Source organism: Bufo bufo, chromosome 5 (assembly GCF_905171765.1).
Source record: "Bufo bufo chromosome 5, aBufBuf1.1, whole genome shotgun sequence".
NCBI lineage: Eukaryota > Metazoa > Chordata > Amphibia > Anura > Bufonidae > Bufo > Bufo bufo.
In genome coordinates this window covers 400,788,475-400,815,778 of record NC_053393.1, presented here as the reverse complement: position 1 = coordinate 400,815,778, position 27,304 = coordinate 400,788,475, and the positions used below count along the sequence as shown (strand labels likewise).

The window sequence follows — 27,304 nt, the reverse complement described above, 5'->3', positions numbered from 1 at the left end:
GTCCGTGTGCATTCAGTATTTTGCGGAACAGCTGGCCCCTAATTGAACAGTCTTATCCTTGTCTGTAATGCGGACAATAATATGACATGTTCGATTTTTTTGCAGAACAGAAATACGGACATACGATAATGAAATGCACACAGAGTAACTTCCGTTAATTTTTTTGCGGACCCATTGAAATGAATGATTCCGCATACTGTCTGCAAAGAAAACGGAACGGACACGGAAAGAAAATACGTTCATGTGCATGATCCCTTAACCTCTTGGGGACACAGGGCGTACCAAAAAAAACAAAAAACTATGGCTCAGAATATATAGACAGTAAAACATAATTTTTTTTGTTTTAAAAAAGCTGTTATTGTGTAAAACTTAACTAAATAAAAAAAGTATACATATTAGGTTTCGCCGCGTCCGTAAGAACCTGCTCTATAAAAATATCACATGACCTAACCCCTCAGATGAACACCGTAAAAATAAAAAAAACGGTGTAAAAAGAGCCATTTTTTATCACCTTACATCACAAAAAGCGTAATAGCAAGCGATCAAAAAGTCATACGCACCCCAAAATAGTGCCAATCAAACTGTCATGTCATCCCGCAAAAATCATACCCTACCCAAGATAATCGCCCAAAAACTGAAAAAACTATGTCTCTCAGACTATGGAGACACTAAAACATTATTATTTTTATCAAAAATAAAATCATTGTGTAAAACTTAATATATATACTTTTTTTTATTTATGTATCGCCGCGTCCGTAATAACCTGCTCTATAAAAATATCACATGGCCTAACCCCTCAGGTAAATACCGTAAAAAAAATTAAAATAAAAACGGGGTATAAAAAGCCATTTTTTATGACTTTCAGAATGTAGGAACACTAAAGAATCTTTTTTTTTTTTAAATGCTTTGTTATGTAAAACTGAAACAAACAACCCAAATAAGTAGTCATATTTGATATTGTCGCGTCCGTGACAACCTGCTCTATAAAAATACCACATGATCTAACCTGTCAGATGAATGTTGTAAATAACAAAAAATAAAAATGGTGCCAAAACAGCTATTTCTTGTTACCTTGCCTCACAAAAAGTGTAATATAGAGCAACCAAAAATCATATGCACCCTAAAGAGGAAAATTGAAGGTAAGACCTTCGGTGCCGCAACACGTGGGACGCCACGCCAGGCATGAAAGTTTTGAAACCTCGTGTTACAAACAGTGAGTAATAAGTGCTGGATTAAATCGCTGTGTACCAGCAGTTGAATACACTATAGCGGCGATAATATATTCGATCAATTGAGAGGAAAGTATCCTCATTTGTAAAGATACTGAATATATTAGAACTTTGTATATAACATTATCACTGTTTAAAAAACTACAGAGAGGAAGAAGAATCACGCACTCCATAGGTGCATCAAACAATTGGAGACCTGATCAAGTAACACATTTGCCACGGTCCAACAGTAATCCAGTAAACTGTAAATACAATCGTGCACGTATTCAACACCTCATTGGTTGCATATTTTAGTCATTTATGTATGCATACAGTGTTATTTTATGCTCTTTTAGTAATAATTTATAGGTGCCTATTGATTTATGTGTATTATAAATAAATATTTTAGTATTAATACCAGCTAGCGTTCTGTGTAATCCGGATGTAGGTGTGCCCCTCTATTTTTATTCAAAAATCATATGTACCATAAAATAGTACCAACAAAACTGCCACCCTATCCTGTAGTTTCTAAAATGGTGTCACTTTTTTGGAGTATCTATTCTAGGGGTGCATCAGGGGGGCTTCAAATGGACATGGTGTCAAAAAAACAGTCCAGCAAAATCTGCCTTCCAAAAACCGTATGGCATTCCTTTTGTTCTGCGCCCTGCTGTGTGCCCGTACAGCAGTTTACGACCACATATGGGGTGTTTCTGTAAACTATAGAATCGGGGCCATAAATATTGAGTTTTGTTTGGCTGTTAACCCTTGCTTTGTAACTGGAAAAAATGGATTCAAATGGAAAATCTGCCAAAAAAGTGAAATTTGGAAATTTTATCTCTATTTTCCATTAATTCTTGTAGAATACCTAAAGTGTTAACAAAGTTTTTAAAATCAGTTTTGAATACCTTGAGGGGTTTAGTTTGTAAGATGGGGTCATTTTTGGGTAGTTTCTATTATGTAAGCCTCACAAAGTGACTTCAGACCTGAACTGGTCCTGAAAAAGTGGGTTTTAGAAATTTTCGGAAAAATTTCAAGATTTACTTCTAAACTTCTAAGCCTTCTAACGTCCCCAAAAAATAAAATGGCATTCACATAATTTTCCTAACATGAAGTAGACATATGGGAAATGTAAATTAACTATTTTTGGAGGTATTACTATCTATTATAAAAGTAGAGAAATTGAAAATATGGAAATTAGCAAATTTTTCTAAATTTTTGGTAAATTTGGATTTTTTTTATAAATAAAAAAATAATAATTTTGACTCAATTTTACCACTGTCATGAAGTACAATATGTGACAAGAAAACAATCTCAGAATGGCCTGGATAAGTAAAAGCGTTTTAAAGTTTTCACCACATAAAGTGACACATGTCAGATTTGCAAAAAATGGCCTGGTTCTTAAGGTGAAAATGAGCCCAGTCCTCAAGGGGTTAATCTGATTGATTGCTATTGACAACTAGTCTTTTTCTTTTGCCCTAACTCGGATACGTCTCCCATTGAATGTTATCCGTTTTTCATACAACTATGTAGCCTGTGTCACATGTAACTGACTTTTTAACTGCCAGTTTCTCCATTCCACTAATAGCTACATGTTTTATGTATTCCAGACTGTTTTTTGTCGCTTCCAGGGAAGGACAACTCCCTGATTTTCTCTGCATGATCAACATCAATAGATATACTCCTGTCCCTGCCTTACTTTTTAATGTAAGAAATACTTTTATATATTTCTAAATAATAAGTTAAAGGGGTTGTCCGGGATCAAATTATTATTATTATTTTTTTAAGTGTACTCACCGTTAACAGGTGATTCTAGGTCCCCCCCCCATATGTCTTAAGGTATTTTCGCCATTTCTACACGGCTCTGACGGTCCCCCACGCACTGTTTACATCTGTTTATTTTTATCTAACTTCCTGCTGCTCTGCACTGTGGGTCCCAGCGCAGCGTGGCATCAGGTGCTTTCAGACGACTCTCCTCTCCATGACTCCGCCCCATCATTGTTGTTCCGCCTCCCGCCACACATCGCCATGTCCTCCATGCATCCGCCCCCCTTGAATCATATTCAGCCTCCTGCCGCACATCCCCCCCCCCCCTTAGTAACGCCCCTAAACTCCTCCTGGCTCAGTCCTCAGAGTATTGCTTCTATCTCCAGCCTGCCGCCCCATTTGCCTGCATTGGAGGCGTTTACTATGCTAATTAGCATAGTTACCTTGCCTCCTTCATTGTGAACAACACACCCTGCGGTACATCCTTGAATGTGAGAAAAGACTCACTTCCGGCTAAGAAATTGTGTAATGAATACGGGGCATCAGAAAAGTATGGGAAAGGTAGGACAGTCATGTAGGAGATATTTATGTCCTTGTTAAACAATTAAACCAAAGTCCCCAATTCCGGACAACCCCTTTAAAGAATCTAGAAGCACAGTTTGATTCCTCCAGCAAATATGAAAATATATCATTATTCTGATGGTAATTATCATGATTGGGTTATTTTCTATTGGACGCTTTCGCTTAAAGGGAACCTGTCACCAGGTTTTATGGTGTCCTAACTAAGGGCAACATAAATAAGTGACTGATTCTCTTAGCACAATGCTGGGTCACTTTCTTTAATTGACCCAGTCAATCTGCCAACATCTTGTATTGAAAAGCTCCAGCTGATAATGATGAGTCATGAATATTCATGAGCTCCTGACTCTCTCCGCCCACCTGCTGCTGAATGACAGTTTGTTTCCATAGGAATCAGCAGCAGGTGGGCGGGGAAGTGGCTATAGCTCTGAATTAAATATACGCTGGACTCAATGACATCACGCCGGACTCAAATCAGCTCATTAGCGTGCAGCATGCGGCATCTTTGTGTGTATATTATGAGATAACCATCTGTCACACAAGTAAGTGAATACATCCAAGGTACTTTTTAGTAGTTAATGATTGTATATAATTAGTTAGATTATAATCAAATATCCACATGACAGGTTCCCTTTAAGTGTACTTTCACACTAGCGTTATTCTTTTCCGGCATTGAGTTCAGTCCTAGGGGCTCAATACCAGAAAAGAACTGATTAGTTTTATCCTAATGCATTCTGAATGGAGAGCAATCCGGATGTCTTCAGTTCAGTCTTTTTGACTGTTCAGGACGGAGATAGTACCGCAGCATGCTGCGGTTTTATCTCCGTCCAAAATTCTGGAACACTTGCCTGAATGCTGGATCCGGCATTTTTTTCCATTGACATGCATTAATGCTGGATCTGGCCGTGAGTGTTCCGGCAAAACGGATTCGGCATTGCGGTCTGTGCATGCTCAGACCACAAAAAATGTGAAAAAAATAAATGCCGGATCCCTTTTTCTGGATGACACCGGAGAGACTGTTCTGGCATTTCAATGCATTTGTTGGATCTGGCCATGACAAATGGCATCAGTTTGCATATGTTTTGACGGATCCGGCAGGCAGTTCCGGCGACGGAATCCTCTGCCGCAAGTGTGAAAGTACCCTAAAGGGAATGGCTAATGTGGTATTACACTTAAATTTTTGTTTCCTTGATTAGCTCCAAGTCTGTAAAAGAGAATTAGTGGAAAAGATTTGTTAAAACTAGAGGTGGGACGAATCCAATTTTTTTCGAATCCGAAAAGGTTCTTAAATCTATTGAATCTTTCATATCTTGAATGCTACGAATCCTGTACATAAGAATTGTGTGAACGGTGTAAGAAACAAAGTAATCCAAACACTTATGGGGGGATCTGTGGATGACACTGCTATGGGGGGGATCTGTGGATGACACTGTTATGGGGGATCTGTGGGTGGCACTGTTATGGGGGGATCTGTGGATGACACTGCTATGGGGTGGATCTGTGGATGGCACTGTTATGGGGAACTTAATGTTGTAATGTAAGTAATAGAGATGGATTATTATATCTTAACAATGCAGGTTAGATCATAAGATTATACTACAGTGAGCGGGGCCGGTGCATTAGAATACAGGGACTGCACCGGTCCCCGCTGTCATGGATTCGTCGGATTCAAATTTAGTAAATGAGGTCGGGATTCGAGTCCACAAATCCCTCAAATCCAACAAGATTCAAGGGATTCGTGGAATTATCGTCCCACCTCTAGTTAAAACATGTGCACAGTTAAATTAGAGCAGTTGCCCACATAAGCAATCAGCTACCAGATCTCATTTTATCAGAGACCCTATTTTTAACCCATTCACTACATGTACAGCGCTGGAGCAAAGTGCAAACATGGTGCCCATTTGCATGTGCAGTGGGCGTCATGGCCAGTGGTTCTCCACTATTTCAAACAGCAGAGAAACATATAAACATGTACAGAAACTCTAAAAAATACCAATAGCGCAAACTTTCTGTTCCTCTTGATTTAGCTGCGGTATCGCAGCAGAACTGCACAGAACTGCTGCACTAATGTAAGTGATGCACAATATTATTACTGATACCGTGCTCTTCCTACACCCAGAAAGCATGCAAGCCCCCCCTGCTAAAAAGGTGCCCATGATGATTTGATCAGTCTAAAATACCTTGCTGATAACTTCCAATCCTCTGGGGTCCTTATTCCTTTAGTGCGCAGGTAGCGGCATATTGCAGGCAAAGGTTTAGTGCCTAGACATGGAAGTCACGCCCCGGCTGGTGGCGCGGCTCCGTCAGTGCATGGTCCATGTCTAGGCACCAAACCTTTGCCTGCAATATGCCGCTACCTGCGCACTAAAGGAATAAGTAACCCAGAGGATTTGAAGTTAGCAGCTAGGTATTTTAGACTGATCAAATCATCACGGGCACCTTATTAGCAGGGGGGGCTTGCATGCTTTATGGGTGTAGGGAGAGCGCGGTATCAGTAATATTATTGTATATACAATATAAGAAAACGTCCAAATGGTGTAATAGATAAAAGGGTCAAAATGGCCAATTTGCCATTTTTTTCATTACTTCTCTTACCTCAAAAAAATCTCATAAAATGTGATAAAAAAAAGCACAAAGACTCCAAAATGGTATCAATTAAAACTACAGATTGTCCCACAAAAATGAGCTCACTAGATATAAATATAAAAAATTTATGGGGGTCAGAATATGGTGATATACATTTTTTATTTTTTTTTCAAAGTTTAACCCCTACCTGACCAGCGTCGTAATAGTACGGCGCAGTGGGAAGTGAATTGCCGCCCAGCGCCGTACTATTACAGTCCGCTGATCGGGCGGGTGCTGGAGCTGCGCCCGCCCGATCAGCTGCAGGGGACTGGCTGTTCCCGTTAGCCGGACCCCTGCTGTATGCGCCGACATTGGTGTTTTCACGGCATCGGGACCTGCCTTCCACGCGTGCCCAGGAGACCCAGCTTTAGGCTGGGTCTCCTAGGCAACCTGTTAGTGTATTACTCTGTGTAATACACTAACAGGCAATGCATTACAATACAGATGTATTGTAATGCATTGCAGAGGGGATAAGACCCCCAAAAGTTTAAGTCAGAAATAAATAAAGTAAAAAAAAAAAGTTAAAAACTGTGTTTTTAATAAAAAAAATAAAGTTTTAAGTGAAAAATAAATTGCCCCTTTTCCCCTGATTTTATAATAAAAAAGAAAAACACACATATCCATAACGACCGGCTCTATAAACAGTGATGGCCAGTTCGCCATGTTCGCCCGCGAACACATGCGGGCTGCCATCTTAACTCACAAGTCCGGCGATGCACAGGTAAGCCCTTACCTGTGCCTGTGGCGGGAGACGGTCTGAAACAAATGCGGTCACCGGGAGCAGGCAGTTCCGAGAACAGCCGCCGGGGGCCTTCATCGGGCTGTTCTTGGAACTGCCTGCTCCCGGTGACCGCATTTTTTTCAGACCGTCTCCCGCCACAGGCACAGGTAAGGGCTTACCTGTGCATCGCCGGACTTGTGAGTTAAGATGGCAGCCCGCATGTGTTCGCGGGCGAACACGGCGAACTGGCCATCACTGTCTATAAATATATCACATGTGTCCCATATGCCTCCCCAACAGCACCAGCAGGAGGATATCCGCGTCCAGGGACAGGAAACAACGTGGAGACCCAGAATTGAAAAGTCCCCTCCCCTTTACCACCTCCAGTTGTTTCCTGTCCCCGGGAAAAGATGGAGACCTACGGGACAGGGGAGGCATTTCTTTGTTTCTCCCTATCCTTCTTTCTTATTTCAAAGACGCTCAGCCTTTAGGTTTGCTATCCCCGATTTGCATCGGGAGGGCTGTAGCAGAGCGCAGGAGCAAGCGTAGTGTGCAGGCTCCCTTCCTGTGCTTTTGATGTAATTCCTGCAGTGCAGGCAATCCCGGGCTTTGTTGAGCAGTGGGTGCAGCGCGCAGGAGGATCAGGTCCCACATCTTGGAAAGGCCGGGGCCAGGCCTTTCCTTCTCTCCATGAGGTGACCGGGGCTTCCGGTGCGTGGGGCTACATCACGTCACGTGGGTCGTCACAGTGTGCAGGTTGAAAGATGGATTCTGGCGTTGGCAGACAGTCAGCAGCATGCATGCAGCAGAGATGTCTAACACTCCTGAAGTGGATGTGGGTAAAAAGAGCTCTGACCCTCCTAGGGCCCTCAGCCCGGTAACAGTCATTTTTTTCCTCCAATTTATGGCTTAAATGGGTGCTGGGTGATTGTGCCGATAGCCTTTCTATATGTGTATCTTACCTTGGGGTTTTTTCAGTCACACTTTACCCTTGGTGGTGGTTCTGGCCCAGACTCAGTAAATCACTCTTTCATTAAATCCCTGTTTTTTTAGGGCAAGCCCGCTGGGAAGTCCTCAGAACCATCACTAAAGAGCAAAAATTGTGCCCTGTGCAAGAAGTTACTATCTTCTTACAAAAAGCAAATCTGTGTCAGATGTACGAAAAAAGTATTCTCTGAGGAGAGCCCATCCTTTATAGAAAACCTAAGAACACTCATAAAGGAAGAAGTTAGCTCTGCGATAGACACTAAGCTATCAGACCTTCCTCAGAGACCCAACACCTCTAGATCTGATCCTCAGTCTACTTTATAGGAAGACTTAGAGCTGGACGAAGGAAAATTGTCTGACGACTCAGAATCCATTTCTTGAGAAGATGATTCGGGTCAACCGCTATGTTCAGTAGATGATACAGATTGTCACACACACAGGGGGTGGGGTAGTAACCACTGAACTCCACCCTCACCCCTGTTCCTGCCTACTTGCCTCGCAAGTCCTAGCGACAAGGGACAACTGGTCAGCAAACCGTTAGCTAGGATAGTGCAGGGAAGACAAACATCACATAAACAGAAATGTCAAACAAGAGAGCAGAAAAGGTACCGGAGGAGCAAGCAGAGAATCGTCAGGACAAGCCGAAGTCAAACCAGGAGAGCACGCCAAGACCAGAGGATGAGACGGACGGGAAATCGGAAGCCAAGCAGGAACAAACAAACAGGTGAGTATCATGCTGGAAGGACCTCAATAACAGGCAATCTGTGGCCAGCAGATTGCCTGTTTAAATAGAGCGCTGGTGGAGTCATGTGACGTGGCCAGCGTCACATGACTCCTGAGTTCAGCCCTATTGCGTTTGTCATGGGAATGGGCGACGCCGGGCGCGCAGATGACGCGAGCACGCCCCGGCCGTCCCCGCTTCCCAGAACACCGCATAGTGACACAGATTCTTTACTAAAAACCATTCGGGCCACCGTTAATGTAGAAGACGCTAAGGAGCCCCATACAATCCAGGATCAATAGTTTAAGGGGCTTGGGGAAAAAAAGAGGAGGTTTTTCCCTGTACATGACACAATTAAAAAATTAATACAGAACAAATGAAAAGACCCTGAAAAAAAGTCAGGGATCTCTAAATTATTCAAAAGGAAATACCCTTTTGATGAACAGAATTCGGCAGTCTGGGACAAAACTCCCAAAGTCAATGCCCCGGTGGCGAGAATTTCAAAAAAATCCTCCCTACCCTTTGAGGATGTTGGTCTTTTAAGGGAGCCTATGGATAAGAGATGCGAATCCATCTTAAAAAAGTCCTAGGAGTCAAACACTGCTACCCTCAGACCAGCAATTGCCGCCACCTATACTGCCAGAACTCTCTCCCTTTGGCTTTCCCAGATAGAAGAACATCTGACTTCAGATACGCCAAGGGAAAATATTTTAGCTTCATTACCAGTCTTAAAACAGGCCTCAAATTGCATGGCGGATGCCTCAGCGGATGTTGTGAAGCTGACGGTCCTTTCGTACGCAAAGGAAGGGCAGACAAGACCAGGCAAAAAGAGAAACTTCTTCACGCTGGCAATTATCCAGAGGCAGAGGAAGGGGGTTCCTGTTCAACCAGGATAAGTCTACCAAACAAACTAACAAATGACTCCAGAAGTTCGGTGGGAGGAAGACTAAGATTTTTTTTCTTCGGCCTGGGAAAAAATATCTCCCTTCCCCCAGGTTCTATGTCTAATCCGGTCAGGCCTCAAAATAGAATTTGACTCTTACCCTCCAAGAAGATTCATGATAAACGAAACCTTGAAACCAGAGAGTCAGCTTCTCTTAGAGTCGCAGATCAGTCTACTTGTCCAAAAGAAAGTACTAATTCCAGTACCACAGTATTAGGAAGAAGAGGGATTTTACTCGCCAATATTTCTTGTGAAAAAACCAAATGGAGCCCGCAGAGCCATAATAAATGTAAAAAACCTAAACAAATTTGTAACATACAAAAAATTCTAAATAGGAATGATAAAATCAACGGTAAACCTCCTAACAAGCGATTGCTTTATCGTGACGTTAGACCTGTCAGACGCATACTGTCACGTCCCAATCCATGTAGATCACCAGAGGTTTCTAAGATTACCCGTCTATGTAAAAAATCAACTTCAACACTTCCAATTCCAGGAGCTCCCTTTCGGCCTTTCCTCTGCACCAAGGATTTTTACCAAGGTGGTAGCAGAAATTTCAAGCCACTTCCATCAGCAGGGAATCCTATTTATCCCTTACCTCGACGACTTTCTTCAAGATCAGAGCGGATTCTGTTGGATCAGATCTCGACAGTAAAAGAGTCTCTGTCCGCCCTAGGCTGGTTGATAAATCCAGCAAAATAAGACCTGCGCCCATGCAAAAAGAAAGTATTTTTGGGAATACAGCTAGAATCCAACATGATGTCCTCCTTCTTTCCTCTGGAAAAAAAGACGGCCTTAGTGAACAAGATATATTGGTTCTTGCAAGCAAAGAAAGTCTTGATACAATCTTTTCTCCTCTCTTCCTGGGACATAAACCAGTCATACCTGGACAAGAAGATATTAATTCCTCAAAGAGTAAAATCCTCCCTTTACTGGTGGTTGATACAAAAAAATCTAAACCGGGGAGTGCCATGGCGGCAGCAGAATGCGGTAGTCATCACCACAGACGCAAGCGGCTCTGGATGGGGAGCACATTGCGACCAGCAGATGATGCAAGGTTCTTGGGACCTGTCTCTGTTGAAGGCCTCCTCAAACATAAAAGAACTGTCTGAGGTTTTCAGGGCACTGAAAGGTTTTCTCCCAAAAATTCAAGACCGAAATATAAAAGTCCTGTCGGACAATACAACGACGGTGGCGTACATCAACAAGCAGGGTGGAACAAGAAGCAAAGCACTAGCCACCATAGCAGCCAGTATTTTCATACTAGCAGAGAAACACCTCCTTTCCATTTCAGCAGTCCACTTGAAAGAGGAACAGAATGTTCTAGCAAACTACCTCAGCAGAAAAATACTCAAGGAGGGGAATGGTTGCTGAACCAGAAGATATTTGATCAGATCTGGATCTTTTTGCGACGAAAGAAAACAAGAAAATAATTCCCTTCTGCTCCCTGTCCTACCAGGACAGGCCCTTTTTAGTGGACACGTTCTCTGCTCCGTGGCCAAAGGGCCTCCTGTATGCTTTTTGTCCTGTTCCTCTCATTTCCACGTGTCTGGCGAAGATCATCGAAGAGAACTGTCAGGTGATCCTGATAGGCCCGTATTGGCCGAGAAGATCCTGGTTTCCTCTCCTTCTACAACTATCCAAAGGAGTTTTTTGGTATCTCCCTCAAGTTCCAGATCTGCTGCTTCAGGGGCTGGTAGTTCATCCGAACTCCCCACACCTCAACCTCTTGGCATGGAGATTGAATGCGACATCCTGAAGCAAAAAGGACTTTCAGACTCGGTGGTCGGTACTTTGCTCAAAAGCAGGAAACCAGTCACCTCCAAAATCTACTGTAGAATTTGGAAGGCTTTTTTGGTTTTCTCTGTAGGTTCCTGAGACCCGTCCATGGCTCCGGATATCAGAATCATCCTGGACTTTTTACAGAAGGACCTGGACATGGGTTTCACAGTAAGTACCCTAAAGGTACAAATGTCCGCATTGTCTGCATTTCTAGATATTAAATTAGCAGAAGTAGATCTAATAAAAAGATTTATTAAAGGGGCCTTTAGGATTAGACCTCCCTTCCATTCAACTGTTCCACCTTGGGATTTAAATTTGATATTGTCGGGCCTCCTAGATCCCCCCTTCGAGTCAATCAGTGAGATCTCCCTTAGATTCCTCTCCTTTAAAACAGCTTTTTTGGTGGCCATCACCACAGCCAGAAGGATGGGTGAGATCCAGGCTTTTTCTTGTAAAGTCCCCTACCTGACTATCCTGAATGATAGAATTATCCTAAAACCTTCTCCTGCTTTTTTTTACCAAAAGTATTTTCCAAATCTTATTGTCAACAAGAAGTATCTTTACCTTCCTTTTGTCCCCCAGAAGGTTCTTCTAGGTAGTCTAATTTTCATTATCTTGATCTCAGGCAAAGCGTGTTACTGTATTTACTTTCTACAGAGCAGTTTAGAAAGTCTGATAATTTATTTGTCCAATTTCGGAGTCCAAACAAAGGACAAGCAGCGAGTAAAACTACGATTGCACGCTGGATAAAATATACCATTTCTCTAATTTATTCCCAGAAGAGGGTTGAAATCCCAGAGGGGTTGAAAGCCCACTCCACAAGAGCTGTTTCTACCTCATGGGCGGAAGGTGCCTCAGCATCTCTCGATCAGATCTGCAAAGCTGCGACCAGGGCAAATCTGTCCACTTTCTTCAAACATTATAAATTAGACATTGCATATAATAGGGACTTATCATTTGGACGCAAGGTCATTTGTGCGGTAGTCCCACCCTAGAGGATATTTACTCTGTTAATCCTCCTGCAGATGCTGTTGGGGAGGCATATGAAAATTACGCTTACCGGTAATTGGATTTTCCATATAACCTCCACAATGGCACCGCCTTTTTCCCTCCCTTTTTTTTTTTTTTGTTTGTGTTCTCACATGATATGTTAACAGTTTAATTCTGTTCATGTTCATATAAAGTTTTTCAGTTTCTGCATCATTGACGTGTCCTAGGTTATTAACTGGAGGAGGTAAAGGGGAGAGGACTTTTAAATTGTGTGTCTCAACGTTGTTTCCTGTCCTCCATTGTGGAGGCGGATATCCTCCTGCTGGTGCCGTTGTGGAGGCTATATGGAAAATCCAACAAGACAAAAACACAGAAATGAAGTGGCAATTCTGGAGGAGCTGCTCAGCCCCTGACACTGTGGCGTGTCTTTTATTGGGGGAGCAGCCCCACCGCATGTGGACCGCAATAATCGACTAACCCCAGCAAAATATGCATACAATGGAGGACGTCGACGCGGTCCACATGCACCACAAGAGCAAACTACACAGAATGTAGCAAATAAACATATGAAACACAGAGAGGAAATGCACCAAACAGAAATGCTACTGACTATACTGGGAAGTCATACATGCAGGTATTAAAAGCTGAGACTTTCGCCAATATGTTCCAGTCAGGAAGATATCGGAGCCCATCAATGCACCACGTCACGGTCACTCAGCATGGCAAAGGGTCCTAGCCGCTACTCTAACTATGGTGTGAACATGGTCTGGGGGTGATATAATTCAGCACACAGCCAAGCCTCCACACAAAGGCCCAGCATGAATACTGTGGTAGTACAATGTGAATGAGGCCAGGCCGTGAGCCACACCTATGCCAGACCATGTGATGGAAGTTACCAGGTGCAACAGAGTGTCCAAACACACTCAAATCTAACAAGACAAAAACACAGAAATGAAGTGGCAATTCTGGAGGAGCTGCTCAGCCCCTGACACTGTGGCGTGTCTTTTATTGGGGGAGCAGCCCCACCGCATGTGGACCGCAATAATCGACTAACCCCAGCAAAATATGCATACAATGGAGGACGTCGACGCGGTCCACATGCACCACAAGAGCAAACTACACAGAATGTAGCAAATAAACATATGAAACACAGAGAGGAAATGCACCAAACAGAAATGCTACTGACTATACTGGGAAGTCATACATGCAGGTATTAAAAGCTGAGACTTTCGCCAATATGTTCCAGTCAGGAAGATATCGGAGCCCATCAATGCACCACGTCACGGTCACTCAGCATGGCAAAGGGTCCTAGCCGCTACTCTAACTATGGTGTGAACATGGTCTGGGGGTGATATAATTCAGCACACAGCCAAGCCTCCACACAAAGGCCCAGCATGAATACTGTGGTAGTACAATGTGAATGAGGCCAGGCCGTGAGCCACACCTATGCCAGACCATGTGATGGAAGTTACCAGGTGCAACAGAGTGTCCAAACACACTCAAATCTAACAAGACAAAAACACAGAAATGAAGTGGCAATTCTGGAGGAGCTGCTCAGCCCCTGACACTGTGGCGTGTCTTTTATTGGGGGAGCAGCCCCACCGCATGTGGACCGCAATAATCGACTAACCCCAGCAAAATATGCATACAATGGAGGACGTCGACGCGGTCCACATGCACCACAAGAGCAAACTACACAGAATGTAGCAAATAAACATATGAAACACAGAGAGGAAATGCACCAAACAGAAATGCTACTGACTATACTGGGAAGTCATACATGCAGGTATTAAAAGCTGAGACTTTCGCCAATATGTTCCAGTCAGGAAGATATCGGAGCCCATCAATGCACCACGTCACGGTCACTCAGCATGGCAAAGGGTCCTAGCCGCTACTCTAACTATGGTGTGAACATGGTCTGGGGGTGATATAATTCAGCACACAGCCAAGCCTCCACACAAAGGCCCAGCATGAATACTGTGGTAGTACAATGTGAATGAGGCCAGGCCGTGAGCCACACCTATGCCAGACCATGTGATGGAAGTTACCAGGTGCAACAGAGTGTCCAAACACACTCAAATCTAACAAGACAAAAACACAGAAATGAAGTGGCAATTCTGGAGGAGCTGCTCAGCCCCTGACACTGTGGCGTGTCTTTTATTGGGGGAGCAGCCCCACCGCATGTGGACCGCAATAATCGACTAACCCCAGCAAAATATGCATACAATGGAGGACGTCGACGCGGTCCACATGCACCACAAGAGCAAACTACACAGAATGTAGCAAATAAACATATGAAACACAGAGAGGAAATGCACCAAACAGAAATGCTACTGACTATACTGGGAAGTCATACATGCAGGTATTAAAAGCTGAGACTTTCGCCAATATGTTCCAGTCAGGAAGATATCGGAGCCCATCAATGCACCACGTCACGGTCACTCAGCATGGCAAAGGGTCCTAGCCGCTACTCTAACTATGGTGTGAACATGGTCTGGGGGTGATATAATTCAGCACACAGCCAAGCCTCCACACAAAGGCCCAGCATGAATACTGTGGTAGTACAATGTGAATGAGGCCAGGCCGTGAGCCACACCTATGCCAGACCATGTGATGGAAGTTACCAGGTGCAACAGAGTGTCCAAACACACTCAAATCTAACAAGACAAAAACACAGAAATGAAGTGGCAATTCTGGAGGAGCTGCTCAGCCCCTGACACTGTGGCGTGTCTTTTATTGGGGGAGCAGCCCCACCGCATGTGGACCGCAATAATCGACTAACCCCAGCAAAATATGCATACAATGGAGGACGTCGACGCGGTCCACATGCACCACAAGAGCAAACTACACAGAATGTAGCAAATAAACATATGAAACACAGAGAGGAAATGCACCAAACAGAAATGCTACTGACTATACTGGGAAGTCATACATGCAGGTATTAAAAGCTGAGACTTTCGCCAATATGTTCCAGTCAGGAAGATATCGGAGCCCATCAATGCACCACGTCACGGTCACTCAGCATGGCAAAGGGTCCTAGCCGCTACTCTAACTATGGTGTGAACATGGTCTGGGGGTGATATAATTCAGCACACAGCCAAGCCTCCACACAAAGGCCCAGCATGAATACTGTGGTAGTACAATGTGAATGAGGCCAGGCCGTGAGCCACACCTATGCCAGACCATGTGATGGAAGTTACCAGGTGCAACAGAGTGTCCAAACACACTCAAATCTAACAAGACAAAAACACAGAAATGAAGTGGCAATTCTGGAGGAGCTGCTCAGCCCCTGACACTGTGGCGTGTCTTTTATTGGGGGAGCAGCCCCACCGCATGTGGACCGCAATAATCGACTAACCCCAGCAAAATATGCATACAATGGAGGACGTCGACGCGGTCCACATGCACCACAAGAGCAAACTACACAGAATGTAGCAAATAAACATATGAAACACAGAGAGGAAATGCACCAAACAGAAATGCTACTGACTATACTGGGAAGTCATACATGCAGGTATTAAAAGCTGAGACTTTCGCCAATATGTTCCAGTCAGGAAGATATCGGAGCCCATCAATGCACCACGTCACGGTCACTCAGCATGGCAAAGGGTCCTAGCCGCTACTCTAACTATGGTGTGAACATGGTCTGGGGGTGATATAATTCAGCACACAGCCAAGCCTCCACACAAAGGCCCAGCATGAATACTGTGGTAGTACAATGTGAATGAGGCCAGGCCGTGAGCCACACCTATGCCAGACCATGTGATGGAAGTTACCAGGTGCAACAGAGTGTCCAAACACACTCAAATCTAACAAGACAAAAACACAGAAATGAAGTGGCAATTCTGGAGGAGCTGCTCAGCCCCTGACACTGTGGCGTGTCTTTTATTGGGGGAGCAGCCCCACCGCATGTGGACCGCAATAATCGACTAACCCCAGCAAAATATGCATACAATGGAGGACGTCGACGCGGTCCACATGCACCACAAGAGCAAACTACACAGAATGTAGCAAATAAACATATGAAACACAGAGAGGAAATGCACCAAACAGAAATGCTACTGACTATACTGGGAAGTCATACATGCAGGTATTAAAAGCTGAGACTTTCGCCAATATGTTCCAGTCAGGAAGATATCGGAGCCCATCAATGCACCACGTCACGGTCACTCAGCATGGCAAAGGGTCCTAGCCGCTACTCTAACTATGGTGTGAACATGGTCTGGGGGTGATATAATTCAGCACACAGCCAAGCCTCCACACAAAGGCCCAGCATGAATACTGTGGTAGTACAATGTGAATGAGGCCAGGCCGTGAGCCACACCTATGCCAGACCATGTGATGGAAGTTACCAGGTGCAACAGAGTGTCCAAACACACTCAAATCTAACAAGACAAAAACACAGAAATGAAGTGGCAATTCTGGAGGAGCTGCTCAGCCCCTGACACTGTGGCGTGTCTTTTATTGGGGGAGCAGCCCCACCGCATGTGGACCGCAATAATCGACTAACCCCAGCAAAATATGCATACAATGGAGGACGTCGACGCGGTCCACATGCACCACAAGAGCAAACTACACAGAATGTAGCAAATAAACATATGAAACACAGAGAGGAAATGCACCAAACAGAAATGCTACTGACTATACTGGGAAGTCATACATGCAGGTATTAAAAGCTGAGACTTTCGCCAATATGTTCCAGTCAGGAAGATATCGGAGCCCATCAATGCACCACGTCACGGTCACTCAGCATGGCAAAGGGTCCTAGCCGCTACTCTAACTATGGTGTGAACATGGTCTGGGGGTGATATAATTCAGCACACAGCCAAGCCTCCACACAAAGGCCCAGCATGAATACTGTGGTAGTACAATGTGAATGAGGCCAGGCCGTGAGCCACACCTATGCCAGACCATGTGATGGAAGTTACCAGGTGCAACAGAGTGTCCAAACACACTCAAATCTAACAAGACAAAAACACAGAAATGAAGTGGCAATTCTGGAGGAGCTGCTCAGCCCCTGACACTGTGGCGTGTCTTTTATTGGGGGAGCAGCCCCACCGCATGTGGACCGCAATAATCGACTAACCCCAGCAAAATATGCATACAATGGAGGACGTCGACGCGGTCCACATGCACCACAAGAGCAAACTACACAGAATGTAGCAAATAAACATATGAAACACAGAGAGGAAATGCACCAAACAGAAATGCTACTGACTATACTGGGAAGTCATACATGCAGGTATTAAAAGCTGAGACTTTCGCCAATATGTTCCAGTCAGGAAGATATCGGAGCCCATCAATGCACCACGTCACGGTCACTCAGCATGGCAAAGGGTCCTAGCCGCTACTCTAACTATGGTGTGAACATGGTCTGGGGGTGATATAATTCAGCACACAGCCAAGCCTCCACACAAAGGCCCAGCATGAATACTGTGGTAGTACAATGTGAATGAGGCCAGGCCGTGAGCCACACCTATGCCAGACCATGTGATGGAAGTTACCAGGTGCAACAGAGTGTCCAAACACACTCAAATCTAACAAGACAAAAACACAGAAATGAAGTGGCAATTCTGGAGGAGCTGCTCAGCCCCTGACACTGTGGCGTGTCTTTTATTGGGGGAGCAGCCCCACCGCATGTGGACCGCAATAATCGACTAACCCCAGCAAAATATGCATACAATGGAGGACGTCGACGCGGTCCACATGCACCACAAGAGCAAACTACACATAATGTAGCAAATAAACATATGAAACACAGAGAGGAAATGCACCAAACAGAAATGCTACTGACTATACTGGGAAGTCATACATGCAGGTATTAAAAGCTGAGACTTTCGCCAATATGTTCCAGTCAGGAAGATATCGGAGCCCATCAATGCACCACGTCACGGTCACTCAGCATGGCAAAGGGTCCTAGCCGCTACTCTAACTATGGTGTGAACATGGTCTGGGGGTGATATAATTCAGCACACAGCCAAGCCTCCACACAAAGGCCCAGCATGAATACTGTGGTAGTACAATGTGAATGAGGCCAGGCCGTGAGCCACACCTATGCCAGACCATGTGATGGAAGTTACCAGGTGCAACAGAGTGTCCAAACACACTCAAATCTAACAAGACAAAAACACAGAAATGAAGTGGCAATTCTGGAGGAGCTGCTCAGCCCCTGACACTGTGGCGTGTCTTTTATTGGGGGAGCAGCCCCACCGCATGTGGACCGCAATAATCGACTAACCCCAGCAAAATATGCATACAATGGAGGACGTCGACGCGGTCCACATGCACCACAAGAGCAAACTACACAGAATGTAGCAAATAAACATATGAAACACAGAGAGGAAATGCACCAAACAGAAATGCTACTGACTATACTGGGAAGTCATACATGCAGGTATTAAAAGCTGAGACTTTCGCCAATATGTTCCAGTCAGGAAGATATCGGAGCCCATCAATGCACCACGTCACGGTCACTCAGCATGGCAAAGGGTCCTAGCCGCTACTCTAACTATGGTGTGAACATGGTCTGGGGGTGATATAATTCAGCACACAGCCAAGCCTCCACACAAAGGCCCAGCATGAATACTGTGGTAGTACAATGTGAATGAGGCCAGGCCGTGAGCCACACCTATGCCAGACCATGTGATGGAAGTTACCAGGTGCAACAGAGTGTCCAAACACACTCAAATCTAACAAGACAAAAACACAGAAATGAAGTGGCAATTCTGGAGGAGCTGCTCAGCCCCTGACACTGTGGCGTGTCTTTTATTGGGGGAGCAGCCCCACCGCATGTGGACCGCAATAATCGACTAACCCCAGCAAAATATGCATACAATGGAGGACGTCGACGCGGTCCACATGCACCACAAGAGCAAACTACACACAATGTAGCAAATAAACATATGAAACACAGAGAGGAAATGCACCAAACAGAAATGCTACTGACTATACTGGGAAGTCATACATGCAGGTATTAAAAGCTGAGACTTTCGCCAATATGTTCCAGTCAGGAAGATATCGGAGCCCATCAATGCACCACGTCACGGTCACTCAGCATGGCAAAGGGTCCTAGCCGCTACTCTAACTATGGTGTGAACATGGTCTGGGGGTGATATAATTCAGCACACAGCCAAGCCTCCACACAAAGGCCCAGCATGAATACTGTGGTAGTACAATGTGAATGAGGCCAGGCCGTGAGCCACACCTATGCCAGACCATGTGATGGAAGTTACCAGGTGCAACAGAGTGTCCAAACACACTCAAATCTAACAAGACAAAAACACAGAAATGAAGTGGCAATTCTGGAGGAGCTGCTCAGCCCCTGACACTGTGGCGTGTCTTTTATTGGGGGAGCAGCCCCACCGCATGTGGACCGCAATAATCGACTAACCCCAGCAAAATATGCATACAATGGAGGACGTCGACGCGGTCCACATGCACCACAAGAGCAAACTACACAGAATGTAGCAAATAAACATATGAAACACAGAGAGGAAATGCACCAAACAGAAATGCTACTGACTATACTGGGAAGTCATACATGCAGGTATTAAAAGCTGAGACTTTCGCCAATATGTTCCAGTCAGGAAGATATCGGAGCCCATCAATGCACCACGTCACGGTCACTCAGCATGGCAAAGGGTCCTAGCCGCTACTCTAACTATGGTGTGAACATGGTCTGGGGGTGATATAATTCAGCACACAGCCAAGCCTCCACACAAAGGCCCAGCATGAATACTGTGGTAGTACAATGTGAATGAGGCCAGGCCGTGAGCCACACCTATGCCAGACCATGTGATGGAAGTTACCAGGTGCAACAGAGTGTCCAAACACACTCAAATCTAACAAGACAAAAACACAGAAATGAAGTGGCAATTCTGGAGGAGCTGCTCAGCCCCTGACACTGTGGCGTGTCTTTTATTGGGGGAGCAGCCCCACCGCATGTGGACCGCAATAATCGACTAACCACATGCGGTGGGGCTGCTCCCCCAATAAAAGACACGCCACAGTGTCAGGGGCTGAGCAGCTCCTCCAGAATTGCCACTTCATTTCTGTGTTTTTGTCTTGTTAGATTTGAGTGTGTTTGGACACTCTGTTGCACCTGGTAACTTCCATCACATGGTCTGGCATAGGTGTGGCTCACGGCCTGGCCTCATTCACATTGTACTACCACAGTATTCATGCTGGGCCTTTGTGTGGAGGCTTGGCTGTGTGCTGAATTATATCACCCCCAGACCATGTTCACACCATAGTTAGAGTAGCGGCTAGGACCCTTTGCCATGCTGAGTGACCGTGACGTGGTGCATTGATGGGCTCCGATATCTTCCTGACTGGAACATATTGGCGAAAGTCTCAGCTTTTAATACCTGCATGTATGACTTCCCAGTATAGTCAGTAGCATTTCTGTTTGGTGCATTTCCTCTCTGTGTTTCATATATATGGAAAATCCATTTACCGGTAAGAGTAATTTTGATCATCCACCCCGTCCGATAAACACCATAAAAAATAAAAATTAATTAATCAGAACATGAGACACTAAAACATCTTTTTATTTTTTTGTTTCAAATATGCTATCATTGTGTTAAAGTGAAATAAATAAAACAAAGTAGACATATTAGATATTGCCGCGTCTGTTACAACCTGTTCTAAAAAATGATCACATGACCTAACCCCTCAGGTGAACACAGTAAAAAATAAAATAAAATAAAAACTGTGCCAAAAAAGCCATTTTTTGTCACCTTACATCACAAAATTTGCAACACCAAGCGATCAAAAAGGCGTATGCCCCCCAAAATAGTACCAATCAAACCTTTACCTCATCCCACAAAAAGTGGGTTTTGGAAATTTTCTTAAGAATTTTAAGAATTGCTTCTAAAATTCTAAGCCTTCTAACGTCCTGAAAAAATAAAATGACATTTACTAAATGATGCCAACATAAAGTAGACATATGGGGAATGTTAAGTAATAAATAGTTTATGAGGTATCACTTTCTGTTTTAAAAGCAGAGAAATTGAAATAAAAAAAAAGGCAAATTTTTAAAAATTTTGGGTACATTTGGGATTTTTTATAAATAAAGGTGAAATATACTGACTCAAATTTATGACTATCATGAAGTACAATGTGTCACGAGAAAACAGTCTCAGAATGGCTTGGATAAAAAAAAGTGTTCCAAAGTTGTTACCACATAAAGTGACACGTGTCAGATTTGCAAAAAATGGCCTGGGCAGGAAGGTGAAAACTGGCCTGGGGTAGAAAAGTTTAAATTAATTTTTACACTATTTAGACATAAAAAAAAATCTACACATATGTGGAGGAATTGAGTTATTTTTCCAATTCTACCCCATTTGGATTTTTTTTCCCACTTCCCACTACATTGTATGCCATATTAAATGGTGGCATTAGAAAGTAAAACTTGTCTTGCAAAAAATAAGCTCTCATACAGCTATGTGAACGGAAAAATAAAAAAGTTATGGCTCAAGGAATATAGGGAAGAAAAATTAAAACGCAAAAATGAAAAAAACTCCAGTATCCTAAGGGTTAGGCCTCTTTCACATTGGCGTGTGTGGCCCGTTGCCGTATTGCGACCCGCAAAATGCAGGCCGCAATACACGGGCGCCGTTCCGTGGGCATTCCGCATCACGGATGCGGACCCATTCACTTGAATGGGTCCGCAAATCCGGAGATACGGAATGGTGCGGAATGGAACCACGTCCCGTACTTCCGTTCCGCAAAAAGATAGAACATGTCCTATCTTTTTGCGCAAGGCCGGATCGCGGACCCATTCAAGTGAATGGGTCCGCGATCCGCTGCAGCTGCCCCACGGACTGCGCTCGTGCACGACCACGGGCCGCACACGCCAGTGTGAAAGAGGCCTTAAAGAAAATACTTGGTGGTTATGGACAATTGCTTCATTTTTCCTAATTTTGCTTACTCTTGTCCTAATAATTCCCTTTTGATCTGTAGATCACTACAGGCCTTAATTTTGGGTGCAGGTCCATAGTCCTCTCTAAGGCTAGGGCTACACAACGACATGTGTCGCGTGACAATGGATGGAATTTTTGCCACGGTCGTGTCGCTGTATGTCGCAGTGCAACACCATAGACTAGCATTATAGAAATTGTTGCGCGACATTAGTGCGACAAAACGTTGCGGGACACGTGTCGTCGTGTAGCCCTAGCCTTATATAATAAAAAAAAAAATTAAAGCCAGTCATTATCATTAGACACTTCACATTGCAGCAAATCCTAACCTATCAAAATTAGAGCTCTTGCACATTGCCATAAGTGTGCAAAAGACGGATCCTGGCTGAGTGCATGCTGCCATTTTTTTTCCTATGTCCTATCCTTGTCCTCAAAATGCGGGGCCACGGAACGGACTTGAGGAGGTGAACAGCATACTGTGTGCTGTCTGCATTTTTTACGGCCCCATTAAGATAAATAGGTCCGCATCCGATCCACAAAAAACTCAGATCGGATGCGGACCAAAACTACGGCCCTAAACTACGGCCCTGTGCATGAGCCCTTACACGGTTGATTTTATATGTACAAAATGTATCAATGTATGAATATATTTAGTCATATAAGCAGGTTAGTCTGAGTTGATACTTCAGTTATTGGTCAGTTATTTCCATCAGTTATTGTGAGCCAAAGCTAGGTGCAGATCTTTCCATTAGGCCTCATGCACACGGTTGTTGCCCAGTCATTCTGTGCATTGGGGGCCGCAATTTGCGGTCCCCAATGCACTGACACCATCTGTGCAGTTGCCGCAGTCGGATACAGACCCATTCAACTTGAATGGGTCCATGATCCGCCCACACTGCAAAAAAATAGAACATGTTCTATGTTGTTTTTTACATTGCGGAGGCTCGAAGAGAAAACCCTGCACCTTCCGGATTGCGGACCCATTCAAGTGAATGCACACATTTCCGGTGCCCGTATATTGTGGACCCGCTGTTTGTGGGCCACAATACGGGCACAGCCGGGCATCAGACATGTGCCTGACACTTAACACTTTATCTCTGAGTAGACTTCACTACGGGTTTTGGCCCATAATAACTGATGGAAATAACTGACCAAATAACTGAAGTCTGAACACAGCCTTAAAGGAAACCTGTCACCATGATTTTGCGCATAGAGCTGGGGACATGGGCTGCTAGATGGCCACTAGCTCATCTGCAGTACCCAGGTCCCATAGCTCTCTGCGCTTTTATTGTGTTAAAAAACCGTTTTGAGTGATATGCAAATTACCTGATATGAGTCCTGTAGCCGGAGATGAGTCAAGCGGAAAGGAGCCCAGCACCGCCCCGCGTCCTCCGAATCTCCTCCTTGCCGGCTGACGTCACAGAGCTGGAGCGCTGAAATCTCGCGATGCGCGAGCTAGCGCATGCGCAGTGTCGGCATCATGTTCATTCCCTGTGCTGGCATCAGCACAGGGAACGAACTACGCATGCGCTAGCTCGCGCATTGCGAGATTTCGGCGCTCCAGCTCTGTGACGTCAGCCGGCAAGGAGGAGATTCGGAGGACACGGGGCGGTGCTGGGCTCCTTTCCGCTTGACTCATCTCCGGCTACAGGACTCATATCAGGTAATTTGCATATCACTCAAAACGGTTTTTTAACACAATAAAAGCGCAGAGAGCTATGGGACCTGGGTACTGCAGATGAGCTAGTGGCCATCTAGCAGCCCATGTCCCCAGCTCTATGCGCAAAATCATGGTGACAGGTTTCCTTTAATTAAAACAGATTTGGGCCTAGAAAATCCTTTGACAATTTACTTATTTCCGCTGCTAAATGTATTTTTTTTGCATCATCAGGGATTGATGGCCATTGTGTTCCTTTGTGTGGATGATGTCTTTCAGCTCATTGATTACTTCAGCTTTTCTTACTGGTTATTTATTGGCCTATCAGTGGCTGGTCAAATTTATTTAAGGGTCAAAAGACCAGACTTGCCAAGACCTGTGAAGGTACTTATCTAATATTTTTTTTTATATTGTAGAATTATACCTTTGTTATATATCAAAATGCATTTTCTCTTATTGAAATTTTGGATTGGATAGGAGTTATCTCCATGCCATTTTTGTGAGATCGAGTGAGAGTGAAGTATATACCCATCTGTCCTTCATGAGACAATTGAAATTTCAGTATGTGACAGGAAGTAGAAATGTGGTATCTAAAATTCCTATATATTTTTTTCATAGCTGAGCTTGTTCTTCCCAGTGCTGTACTGCATCTGCAGTGTATGTCTGGTAGTGGTTCCTCTCTACAGTGATCCCATTGATTCTTTGGTTGGAATTGCTGTTGTTGTTTCGGGGGCTCCTGTATACTACATCTGTCTTCATCTTCCTTCAGAAAAACAACCAGCATTTGTGAAGAAATTCTTAGGTAAGTAGTGATTACAAGTAGCAATAAAGTCCTGTCTGATGTGGCAATTACACTCATTCTGGATACAGTTGTTCCTTTCCATTTTAATGCCAACTTCATGTGGATGAACTGGGAAGGAAGGATTATGAACAATTGTGAAATAAGTTATTACTTAGTCTGGTGGAAGCTGTATAAATTTGTCTTCAGTAAGCTACCCCTAGTGGAGACTACAGGCATACTGAGTTTTATCATTATGGCTTTTATAGTGGAAGCAGAAGATTTGGAGCTTGGTAACAGCCAAACAGAGCACCAACTCCTGTGGGCCACAGCTGCACATTTCTTCTGCAGAGCACAAGAGCTCTTTATACAGATTAAATTATAACATTGCCAGCAACCACCACCATTTACAGCAAGAAGAGGTTGGCCCATCTCAGCCAGAAACGGGGAGTTACAGAAAGAGCGAAGTGTTGGCTGCTCGGCCATTTCCATAATTTCACCTCCCCTGGCTGGCATAAAAGGTTGAGATTGGACAAACCCTTTAAGATCTTATTGCATGAGGTTCCCACTAAACTCCCTCAAGGACAAAGCTAGTTTGGACCTTAAAGGGTCAGTGACAGGAGGCTGCTGCACAATAGTTCCTATGGAAAGCCTGCCTGTGGCAAGGCTCCATAGGAGCACAGTAATATTCTCAGAGACTCCAATGTTAATGCATTGGAGTCCATGAGAGAAGCAATCTAATGATTGCTTGTTTTAGTTCTCTAGGGGAACTTTAAAAAAATAAATTAAAAAAAGTTCAAATCACCCCCTTTCCCCAAAATTAAAATAAAAGTACATAAACAATAAAAAAAATAAACATCATGAGTATCGCCGTGTGAGAAAACGCCGTACTATTAAAATATAAAAATATTCCATATGGCAAATGGTGAAACAAAAAAGGCCGAAATGGCCGATTTGCGGTTTTTGCAGCCGCTTCACCACCCGCAATAAATTAAATAAAAGATTATCAAAAAGTCATACACATCCCAAAATGGTATCAATCAAAAGTGCAGATTGCCCTGCAAAAAATGAGCCCTCACATAGCTCCGTGCACATAAGAATAAAAAAGTTATGGGTTGTACTACCCCAGAGAATGAAAGTAACAGGTTATTTTTACTGCATAGGGAACTCTGTAAAAACAAAACCCATAAAACTGCCACGAAATTGTGTTGTTTTTTTTTATAATTCCACCCCATTTGGAATTTTTTTCCCCACTTTCCACTACATTGTTTGCAACCGTAAATGGTTTCTTTAATAAACAACTTGTCCCGCAAAAAAAAGCCTTCATACAGCTATGTGATTGTAAAAATAAAAAAGTTATGGCTTTGGGAAGGCTGGGATTAAAAAATGAAAATGAAAAAAATTGAAAATGTATCAATTATTAAAGGCTTAAAGTGTACCTGAGTTTTCAACAAAAAAAAACTCACTCTTTGTACAATCATAATTGTGAAGCAATAGGCCTTTTTTGGGCTTCCCTTATGTCTTTTTCAGCCTAATTATTCTCCTCTTCACCTGCACAGCTAGATGCATTTCTCTCAGAAGCAGGGGGCATCTCCCTTCAGTGGAATCTGCCAGCACTGTACTGCTGTGATGTCTTTTCCCTTACTTCCCACTATGTTTGTTTTTAGCTTTGGAGCTCACAGAACAGGTAAGGAGGGGGAGATTACACTTGCAGAAAGGCAGGGCGCTCCTGTTATCTTCAGAAGCAGTGTAGAAGCAGTTGTTTTATCAGGCTCAGGATTTCAGCTAGCTCTGACATGCCCCCATTTCCTGTGAGGCGTCTTCTGTCTCTGTTACTAGGGACAGATCTTGACTGACAACAGGCACTAGACTGCATATTAGGTAGAAGCAAGACCCCTAGTGGCAATGACTTTTTTTTTTCAGGTGGATGCAGGCATTATTTTTAAATAAATGAATTGCACCATTCTCTACTAAATGAAAGTACAGTGACTCTTTAAGATTACTGATAAACTGATTTACTTACAGGTATAATTTCCCTGTATACACAAAAGCTATGCATGTGCTGCCCTGCCGAATCTGCTGATAAGTGGGAATAAAAAGCTCCTGCAAACGTCACATGACAACGTGTACAACCTGTAGTGTTTAAGGAGGAGTCCAGACTAAAGTGACACACTATGTATTTTAGGCCTAATTCACACAGCGCCAACTCAGGTCCTGCACTATATTTTATAAATAATACAATGAATGTATTTGTACATTTTTATTATTTATTGTCAATAAAATTACATTTGTCATCTGTCACAATATAGGCCATCCTTAGGGCTCTTTCACACTTGCGTTATTGTCTTCCGGCATAGAGTTCCGTCGTCGGGGCTCTATGCCGGAAGAATACTGATCAGGATTATCCTAATGCATTCTGAATGGAGAGTAATCCGTTCAGGATGCATCAGGATGTCTTCAGTTCCGGTACGGAACGTTTTTTGGCCGGAGAAAATACCGCAGCATGCTGCGCTTTTTGCTCCGGCCAAAAATCCTGAAGACTTGCCGCAAGGCCGGATCCGGGATCAATGCCCATTGAAAGGCATTGATCCGGATCCGGCCTTAAGCTAAACGTCGTTTCGGCGCATTG

The 27,304-nt window shown here is 44.0% G+C and overlaps 1 protein-coding gene across 2 annotated transcripts in view; it reads left to right on the top strand.

The window, feature by feature from the left end:
• The window catches only part of LOC121001705 (Y+L amino acid transporter 2-like), a 47,443-nt gene extending 20,453 nt beyond the window's left edge, over positions 1-26,990 (top strand). For both annotated transcript variants that reach the window (XM_040432886.1, XM_040432887.1), the window contains exons 7-10: positions 2,816-2,912; positions 24,132-24,281; positions 24,516-24,699; positions 26,701-26,990. In XM_040432886.1, the coding sequence (XP_040288820.1) occupies positions 2,816-2,912; positions 24,132-24,281; positions 24,516-24,699; positions 26,701-26,771 (502 nt within the window). In that variant the 3' untranslated portion in view covers positions 26,772-26,990. The remainder of the gene's footprint in view (positions 1-2,815; positions 2,913-24,131; positions 24,282-24,515; positions 24,700-26,700) is intronic.
• Positions 26,991-27,304: the final 314 nt, after the last annotated feature.